Source organism: Rhinoderma darwinii, chromosome 11 (assembly GCF_050947455.1).
Source record: "Rhinoderma darwinii isolate aRhiDar2 chromosome 11, aRhiDar2.hap1, whole genome shotgun sequence".
Lineage (NCBI taxonomy): Eukaryota > Metazoa > Chordata > Amphibia > Anura > Rhinodermatidae > Rhinoderma > Rhinoderma darwinii.
Window position 1 is genome coordinate 398532 of NC_134697.1, and position 10944 is coordinate 409475.

The window sequence follows — 10944 nt, forward strand, 5'->3', positions numbered from 1 at the left end:
AACAAGTGAATTTGCCAGTGTAGCTCCCCCTAGGACATATGATGCATGCAGGTTTTTCGTACCCAGATGCATAACTTTACATTTATCTACATTAAACTTCATTTGCCAAGTGGACGCCCAAACACTTAGTTTGTTTAAATCTGCCTGTAATTCATGAACATCTTCCATAGTCTGAACTATATTGCATAGCTTGGTGTCATCTGCAAAAATAGAAATAGTGCTATTAATCCCATCCTCTATATCATTAATAAATAAGGTGAATAATAGGGGGCCCAGCACTGAACCCTGGGGTACACCACTTATAACCGGTGACCATTCAGAGAAGGAATCATTGACCACAACTCTCTGGATACGGTCCTTGAGCCAATTCTCAATCCAATTACAAACTATATTTTCTAAACCTATAGTCCTTAATTTACCCATTAGGCGTCTATGGGGGACAGTGTCAAATGCCTTTGCAAAGTCCAAAAACACTAAATCCACAGCGGCCCCTCTGTCTAGACTTCTGCTCACCTCTCATATAAACACTAAATCCACAGTGGCCCCTCTGTCTAGACTTCTGCTCACCTCTTCATAAAAACAGATTAGGTTAGTTTGACAACTTCTGTCCTTAGTAAAACCGTGCTGGCTGTCACTTATAATGCTATTTATTGTCACATAATCCTGTATATAGTCCCTCAAACATTTTCCCCACGATGGATGTTAAGCTTACTGGTCTATAATTACCTGGGGAAGACCTAGAGCCCTTTTTGAAAATAGGCACCACATTTGCGCTGCGCCAGTCCCTTGGCACTATACCAGTCACTAGAGATTCTCTGAATATTATGAAAAGGGGGACAGAAATAACTGAACTAAGCTCTTTAAGAACTCTAGGGTGTAACCCATCTGGTCCCGGGGCCTTGTGCACATTTATTTTATTTAATTTAGCTTGGACCATCTCTACATTCATCCAATTCAGTATATCAACTGATATATTAACAGCACTGGCAGCGGCTACATCAGCTCCTCAGCACTGGCACCGGCTACATCAGCTCCTCAGCACTGGCTACATCAGCACTGGCACCGGCTACATCAGCTCCTCAGCACTGGCACCGGCTACATCAGCTCCTCAGCACTGGCACCGGCTACATCAGCTCCTCAGCACTGGCTGCATCAGCACTGGCACCGGCTACATCAGATCCTCAGCACTGGCACCGGCTACATCAGCTGCTCTTTCTTCTGTTGTATATACAGAGCTAAAGAACCCATTTAGTAACTCTGCCTTCTCTTGATCCCCTGTGATCAACTCCCCATTACCATTATCTAGGGGTCCCACATGTTCAGACCTTGGCTTTTTTGCATTTATATACTTGAAGAATTTTTTTGTTTTACTATCCTTGGCCACCTGCCTTTCATTTTGTATTTTTGCTGATTTTATTACATTTTTACAGATTTTATTAAGCTCTTTATATTTTACAAAGGCTACAGCTGTACCCTCAGATTTGTATTTTTTAAATACCCTTTTTTTGTCATGTATTGCCCCTTTCACAGAAGGTGTAAGCCATGTGGGTTTAATTTTAGTCGTTTATACTTGTTACCTATAGGAATACATTTTGCACTATAATTACCCAAAGTAGATTTGAAAATCTCCCATTTATCATTTGTTCCATTATTTGACATTAGTTCTTCCCAGTCCATATCCTGAATTGCCGCCCTCATCCTGGGGAAATTGGCTTTCTTAAAATTAAATGTTTTTGCCCTCCCAGCCTGCGTTTGTTTTTTACAGTATAGGTAAAATATAACTATATTATGATCACTGTTACCGAGGTTTTCACGAACATTGACATTCCCAACAAGATCGGCATTATTAGAAATGACCAGATCCAACAGAGCTTCACCTCTAGTCGGGTCTTCCACAAACTGGCCCATAAAATTTTGCTGCAACAGGTTGAGGAAATGTCTCCCCTTTGCAGTTGAAGCTGAACCATGACACCAATTAATATCCCGGAAATTAAAATCTCCCATTATCACTACAGTACCCGCCTGTGCAGCCCGCTCCATCTGTTTATATAGCTGAACTTCCATCTCCTCAGTTATATTGGGGGGTCTATAGATTACACCAAAAGTAATTTTTTCAGTGTTTACCTCCCTTTCTAGTTCCACCCACAAGGTTTCAACCTCCTCACAGTATTCACCCACTATTGTCTCTTTCACACTCGCCTTCATATCACTTCTCACATACAGACATACACCACCGCCTTCATATCATTTCTCACATACAGACATACACCACCGCCTTCATATCACTTCTCACATACAGACATACACCACCGCCTTCATATCGCTTCTCACATACAGACATACACCACCGCCTTCATATCGCTTCTCACATACAGACATACACCACCGCCTTCATATCACTTCTCACATACAGACATACACCACCGCCTTCATATCACTTCTCACATACAGACATACACCACCACCTTTCCTATTTGTCCTGTCTTTCCGAAAAAGTGTAAAACCCTGTAGATTTACAGCCCAGTCATGTGAAGAGTCCAGCCATGTTTCAGCAACACCAACTATATCTATATTTTCTTCCAGTATCAAGGCCTCCAGCTCCCCCATTTTGCTTGCTAGACTTCTGGCATTTGTGAACATACACTTTAACTTGCCTGTCAGTTTTTCACTTTTATTATCAGAAATGTGATTTGACATTAATCGGGCCTTTTTATTTACACTGATGTTTTGTAACGAAAGGATCTCCTTATCCTGTTGTCTAGTCCTCTCCCCACATTCTGTTTCTCCCCCCACCAATATAGTCTGACCCCTCTCTAACCTGGCTACCCCTTTATTTTCTACATTGGCCTCCCTCCTCAGCCCTAGTTTAAATACTCCACCACCCCAGCTAGAATTCTCTCCCCCAGCACAGCGGACCCCCTTCCATTTAGGTGCAAATCATCTGCAGAATACAGTTTGTACCCCAATGAAAAGTCAGCCCAGTGCTCTAGGAACCCAAATCCTTCTCCTCTACACCAAGACTTCAGCCATGCATTTAACTCCCTGAGCTCCCGCTGTCTTTCCTGTGATGCGCATGGCACAGGCAGTATTCCTGAGAATACAACCTTGGAGGTCCTTCCCTTCAGCTTGTAGCCTAGTTCTTTAAAATTATTCTTAAGGCTCCTCCACCTACCATTTATTCTGTCGTTGGTACCGACATGGACCACGACAGCTGGATCATCACCAGCCCCTCCCAGCAATTTGTCCACCCGTTCCACCACATGCCGAACCCTGGCACCAGGGAGACAGCAAACCATTCGGTTGAGGTGGTCTTGGCGACAAATTATTCTATCCGTCTTCCTGATTACCTGATTACCGATAGTTCGGACGTAGATTGCGTATGTTGCTGGGTCTGCGGTGCGGATTGGAAATAATCCTGTCTACTCCTCCGGTCAATGTCCGCAGTCTTTCCTTTCAGTCTCTGATCACATTGACTCTCGGACTCCTCTGGTTTCCGCTCTGGGGGGCTCATCCTTCACTTGCTGTGAAATCCCCGGCTGATATTGTGTCTTGTGCTCCGCCAGACTCCACGTGGGATCAGTTGTGTGGTCAGTAACAGAGCGTCCTCCTTGCTGCAGATTATAGGGTTCAGCTTCAGATGTGGGACGATCATTAGGACCGTCAGTCGTCCCGATCATTCAGAAGGTTCCTATTCTTCTCCACACAAGGAGAGGCGCGGGCTGGAGCGTCACCCGGCAGAGGACTCCGTATATACCGTCACGCTCTTCACTGGTAATGGGGCAGGTTGTATGTAATATATGCAGCAGTGACGAGGGGAACCTCAGAGGAGCCGACAATCACCCCCGACCCCAGGCGGCAGTGGAATACGTGGACCTGAATCCGCGAACATCCAGAACTTTTCATTGCAATTCAATAAATTCTCTGTTAATCTCACACTGGATTTTGCAGTTGGGACATTTTTTTTGATAAGTGGCGCCAAACGCTTGGAGTTCAGCAATTGTTGCCTCGTATCTGTCAAAGGACGTGTTCCAGTGAACTCCATATCGGGGTCAGACTGTCAAGGTCTGCGGCAGATACCGAGTGAACAATCAGGCAGGAGAGTACAAATAGCAAAAGCGGTCAGGCCACAGTGCAGGTGAAGATTTACAGATAAGCGGCAATAGGTAGTTATGGGAGGCAGAGCTGCGGTCAGGCCACAGTGCAGGTGAAGATTCACAGATAAGCGGCAATAGGTAGTTATGGGAGGCAGAGCTGCGGTCAGGGCACAGTGAAGGTCCGGTTCACAGATAAGCGGCAATAGGTAGTTATGGGAGGCAGAGACGTGGTCAGGAAACAGTGCAGGTGCGGTTCACAGATAAGCGGCAATAGGTAGTTATAGGAGGCAGAGAGGACCTAGACCACAAGCAGGGAGATGTATAATCTGGCAAGGAGGTACTGAAAGGTCCAGGGTTATAAAGGCTACTGAACCTATAGAAGAACGAGTCCAATTCCACCAAAATGAAATATAAAATGTATACGTTTTATTAGATGATGACCAGAGTGCGGTAGGCTGGAAACAAGGCAGCAGGTGAGAAGCGGAGGTGACATCCAGTATTTCCATGCAGATTATAATCCACCAGTGAATGTATTATATTGTATGTGCTGCGATCCTACACGGAGGATTAGACCTCTCTAGCAAAGACAACAGATGGTCCTCACCCCCGGACGAAACGCGTGTCGGGGTGTGTGCCGGGCAGCGCTGTCTCTTCCCAGCCCCCACATATCCATGGGTAAGATACATGTACTCCATGTGCTCTACATGTAGATCAGATCACGTGATCACAACTAGCGGTCTAATCCTCCGTGTGTGACTGTACAATTATAGGACATGCAATGGGGAATAGAATCTGCATGGAAATACTGGTGGTGTTACTCGTGTTCCCACCGTCCGCACTCCCTGCTCATCATCTCCACTTCTAAATGTAGGTTTTTGGATTGATTTACTAATAAGATTGATACATTTGGTTCTCCTATAGGTTGAGTGGTTATATATCTATAGGAGATTCCATCACTGACCCCGCTGTATGGGCCGCCCACCTTCTCTCTGCATAACGGGGTGTGGGGCTTTGGTTGTCCCCTATATCGGTTACACGCACTTATAAAGGAGCCACAACGGGAGACCAATCAAGGCAAGGAATCAGGAGGGACCATAATGCAGGGACTCCACGAGGAGAGCGATCGCCTGACACAAAGCTCCGGGAATCCGGACACCAGCTGAGAAACAAGGGCAGCCACGCGCCGAGACGGAGACCGTGGATCCAGGTGTGGAGAGTTCACCGCGTGGCATCCAATGACGTCGCATTGAGGAAATGTCACAAACTTGTTACTGAAGGAGGGCGGAAGCTTCTACCCCAGGACTCTGCACAACTCTACTGATCGCCACGTCACCCTCCAACCACGAGAAGACACCCGGAGCGCACGCCGCTCCACAGAACAGGGGTCTCCCAACCTCACACGTGGCGCCTCCTAGAAGGGAAATTTTCCTGGTCTGTGATGTTGTAATTGTGGGAATACGGTGAAGGGGGAAAAAAATCTTCCCATCCGGACCCTGGAAAGGAAATACAATCAGGGAGAGGCAGCGGTGGCGTCCATGTAGCAGAGCCCACCGCTGAGATAGGGGCGCCGATTAATCCAGACACCACGACGGCCGAGCTTCCTGACCCGCGGCATCTTATTGGTACAGGCGTTCCTTCCGTTAATCAGATCTTGATTACAAGCCGAGGGCAGCGGGTAAGGCAGACGGCGGGACCACGACTTCCCGGGCCATCCTCAGGGTTCTATGGAGGTGGATTATGGGGGTGACGGGAGATGGTAGGAGAGACCCAGCGATCACTCTTATTTCTACCGTCCGTGGTCACGATCCTGCCCTATAAACGACCATCAGATACTGGCGAGTGCTGGAATACGGCGCCATGTCGCTATGACAGGGCGCCTGTGTGTAACGCATCCGATTTCCACAGCAGACGTGAGGGTCAGAATGAAGATCACATGACCCCACGGCGGCCCATGAAACGCAGCAGCAGGTAAGTAATAAGGGGGGGGCAGAGAAATCACCCGCAGCGGAGCGCCACCCGGTGTCTGATGTCACTGCAGAGAGATCAATCACCCGCAGCGGAGCGCCCCCCGGTGTCTGAGGTCACTGCAGAGAGAGAAATCACCCGCAGCGGAGCGCCACCCGGTGTCTGATGTCCCTGCAGAGAGAGAAATCACCCGCAGCGGAGCGCCACCCGGTGTCTGATGTCACTGCAGGGAGAGAAATCACCCACAGCGGAGCGCCTCCCGGTGTCGGAGGTCACGGCAGAGAGAGAAATCACCCGCAGCGGAGCGCCACCCGGTGTCTGATGTCACTGCAGAGAGATCAATCACCCGCAGCGGAGCGCCCCCCGGTGTCTGATGTCCCTGCAGAGAGAAATCACCCGCAGCGGAGCGCCCCCCGGTGTCTGAGGTCACTGCAGAGAGAGAAATCACCCGCAGCGGAGCGCCACCCGGTGTCTGAGGTCACTGCAGGGAGAGAAATCACCCGCAGCGGAGCGCCACCCGGTGTCTGATGTCACTGCAGAGAGAAATCACATTTTTGACATATATGCAGCGAAAAAGCTCCTGTCACGAATGCAGGCGGGAGAGGCCACGGGAGAGAGCGCCGCCACACTCCACCTCCCGCTATGTGCGCGTGCTCTCCCGTCTGGGGTCGCGCGCGCTCCCTATGTATTATTGCCGCAGGCGTTTGTCGTGTTCTTTGACATCTTCACTGCGTTTCCTCCCCTCTCGTTCTCCTCGTATCGTCTGCGCTTCTTGCCGCTGTATATTTCTGGTTTTGCGCTTGTATATTGGCATCCGCCGCGGTCTCGGAGTTGGTGGAGCGGGGACCACACTCGTATTACATGATACAACTCCGGATGTGCCACCGCCTTCTTGGTGCGCTTTATAGGTTTCGTGACAGGTCAGCGTAGGCTACGAGGCATCCATCATGAACCGGGGTCACGCGAGAGGACGATGTAAACGTTACACAGGTCCCGGGGGCCACTATCACACATCCGTTTACCAGACCCGTCCCCCATATAAAAGCTCACGACATATCCGCTAAACGTACACAGTCCAGTGGCAGCCGTTACCCCGCAGGCGACCACGTTCAGTCCTCTTTGCGGGATGGAATAGCGTGGTCTAGTAACGGAGCCCTATGGACATGTTTAGCGCATACACCAGGTCGTCGCACAACGTACGCGCTAAACAAACATCACAAATCTGAACCGAATAAAAGGTGAAAAACCGTGAAATGCTGACAACACGTGGGACAGCAGCTCTGATGATACAGGTGGGACTGCTGCTATTACATGGGACTGCTGCTATTACATGGGACTGCTGCTATTACATGGGACTGCTGCTATTACATGGGACTGCTGCTATTACATGGGACTGCTGTTACCTGGCCTCAGCGTGTACAGCCCCTTTATGATGCTCGCCATGGTGGATGGAGTGATCCGGAAAGGGGTAGACTGCGCCTCCAGTAACAGGGCTGCAAGGAAGGAACAGGGACTAGTAATATACACATCTCCAGTAACGAGCCCTCTATGGTCCCGGGGAAGGACTGATCTCCAGTAATGACCCCTCTATGGTCCCGGGACAAGACTGATCTCCAGTAACGACCCCTCTATGGTCCCGGGGCGGGACTGATCTCCAGTAACAACCCCTATATGGTCCCGGGGCGGGACTGATCTCCAGTAACGACCCCTCTATGGTCCCGGGGCGGGACCGATCTCCAGTAACGACCCCTCTATGGTCCCGGGGCGGGACTGATCTCCAGTAACGACCCCTCTATGGTCACGGGCCGGGACTGATCTCCAGTAATGACCCCTCTATGGTCCCGGGGCGGGACTGATCTCCAGTAATGACCCCTCTATGGTCCCAGGACAAGACTGATCTCCAGTAATGACCCCTCTATGGTCCCAGGACAAGACTGATCTCCAGTAATGACCCCTCTATGGTCCCGGGGCGGGACTGATCTCCAGTATTGACCCCTCTATGGTCCCGGGGCGGGACTGATCTCCAGTATTGACTTATATACTGTATACTTACGCATCAGGCTGTAGATGTGCTTGTCAGCGACGTGGTCAGTGAAGAGTTGGATGAGGTCGTCTTTCAGGTCCCGGTTCAGTTTAGTTTCTATATAAAACTTGTTCTGGAAAAAAAAAAAAAAAAAAGGCCACCGTTTGTATATCCCTCCCCTTTGAGGGGAGGGCACCGTTGAGTAGACCCCCTCCCCCCGAGGGGAGGGCACCGTTGGGTAGACCCCCTCCCCCCGAGGGGAGGGCACCGTTGGGTAGACCCCCTCCCCCCGAGGGGAGGGCACCGTTGGGTAGACCCCCTCCCCCCGAGGGGAGGGCACCGTTGGGTAGACCCCCTCCCCCCGAGGGGAGGGCACCGTTGGGTAGACCCCCTCCCCCCGAGGGGAGGGCACTGATGGTAGACTCCTCCCCCTGAGGGAAGGACACTGATGGTAGACTCCTCCTCCTGAGGGAAGGACACTGATGGTAGACTCCTCCCCCTGAGGGGAGGACACTGATGGTAGACTCCTCCCCCTGAGGGAAGGACACTGATGGTAGACTCCTCCCCCTGAGGGAAGGACACTGATGGTAGACTCCTCCCCCTGAGGGAAGGACACTGATGGTAGACTCCACCCCCTGAGGGGAGGACACTGATGGTAGACTCCTCCCCCTGAGGGGAGGACACTGATGGTAGACTCCTCCCCCTGAGGGGAGGACACTGATGGTAGACTCCTCCCTGATCTGCTGCACCCCTGGGAGCTGTAGTGTAGCACTTACCATATAGATGAAGAGGGGGACGATGCTGTGCAGAGCCCCCATATACTGGCTCAGGGCAAGGTTAAACTTCTCTATATAATGCTCAGGAGAAGTCGCCTGCAACACAGGGAGGAAAGAGTTACTGCACAATATAAGGCCAACATGCCGAACCCCCCCATAATACACAGATCTACAGCCCCCGTCACCTCGCCAGAGACGTACCTGCAGCTCCAGGGACACCTTCTCCAGGTGAGCAGTGATCTTACACACGAGGTCCCTGTACATCTGCTCCGAGTGTTGCTGGCAAACACACTTATACACGCAGCTGAAAGAAATCACACACACAGGTCACACAAAGCAACACACACACAGGTCACACAAAGCAACACACACACAGGTCACACAAAGCAACACACACAAACAGGTCACACAAAGCAACACACAGGTCACACAAAGCAACACACAAAGCAACACACACGTCACACAAAGCAACACACACACACAGGTCACACAAAGCAACACACACACAGGTCACACAAAGCAACACACACACACACACACAGGTCACACAAAGCAACACACACAGGTCACACAAAGCAACACACACAGCAACACACACACAGGTCACACAAAGCAACACACACACAGGTCAAACAAAGCAACACACACACAGGTCACACAAAGCAACACACACAAACAGGTCACACAAAGCAACACACAGGTCACACAAAGCAACACACAGGTCACACAAAGCAACACACACAGGTCACACAAAGCAACACACACACACAGGTCACACAAAGCAACACACACACAGGTCACACAAAGCAACACACACACACACACACACAGGTCACACAAAGCAACACACACAGCAACACACACACAGGTCACACAAAGCAACACACACACAGGTCACACAAAGCAACACACACACAGGTCACACAAAGCAACACACACAAACAGGTCACACAGGTCACACAAAGCAACACACAGGTCACACAAAGCAACACACACAGGTCACACAAAGCAACACACAGGTCACACAAAGCAACACACAGGTCACACAAAGCAACACACAGGTCACACAAAGCAACACACACCGGTCACACAAAGCAACACACACACAGGTCACACAAAGGTCACACAAAGCAACACACACAGGTCACACAAAGCAACACACACAGGTCACACAAAGCAACACACACACGTCACACAAAGCAACACACACACGTCACACAAAGCAACACACACACGTCACACAAAGCAACACACACACGTCACACAAAGCAACACACACACGTCACACAAAGCAACACACACACACACGTCACACAAAGCAACACACACACACACGTCACACAAAGCAACACACACACACACGTCACACAAAGCAACACACACACACAGGTCACACAAAGCAACACACACAGGTCACACAAAGCAACACACACACACAGGTCACACAAAGCAACACACACACACAGGTCACACAAAGCAACACACACACAGGTCACACAAAGCAACACACACACACAGGTCACACAAAGCAACACACACACAGGTCACACAAAGCAACACACACACGTCACACAAAGCAACACACACACGTCACACAAAGCAACACACACACGTCACACAAAGCAACACACACACACACGTCACACAAAGCAACACACACAGGTCACACAAAGCAACACACACACACAGGTCACACAAAGCAACACACACACACAGGTCACACAAAGCAACACACACACAGGTCACACAAAGCAACACACACACAGGTCACACAAAGCAACACACACACAGGTCACACAAAGCAACACACACACAGGTCACACAAAGCAACACACACACAGGTCACACAAAGCAACACACACACAGGTCACACAAAGCAACACACACACAGGTCACACAAAGCAACACACACACACACAGGTCACACAAAGCAACTCACACACAGGTCACACAAAGCAACACACACAAGTCACACAAAGCAACACACACACAAAGGTCACACAAAGCAACACACACAAAGGTCACACAAAGCAACACACACACAGGTCACACAAAGCAACACACACACAGGTCACACAAAGCAACA

At 50.0% G+C, this 10944-nt stretch overlaps 1 protein-coding gene across 1 annotated transcript in view; it reads right to left on the reverse strand.

Moving 5' to 3' along the window:
- The window catches only part of CACUL1 (CDK2 associated cullin domain 1), a 65185-nt gene that overhangs the window by 16101 nt on the left and 38140 nt on the right, over positions 1–10944 (reverse strand). Inside the window, exons 3-6 of the mRNA XM_075842678.1 lie at positions 9060–9162; positions 8859–8954; positions 8113–8215; positions 7463–7552 (exon numbers count right to left, since the gene is read on the reverse strand). Of these exons, the coding sequence (XP_075698793.1) occupies positions 7463–7552; positions 8113–8215; positions 8859–8954; positions 9060–9162 (392 nt within the window). The remainder of the gene's footprint in view (positions 1–7462; positions 7553–8112; positions 8216–8858; positions 8955–9059; positions 9163–10944) is intronic.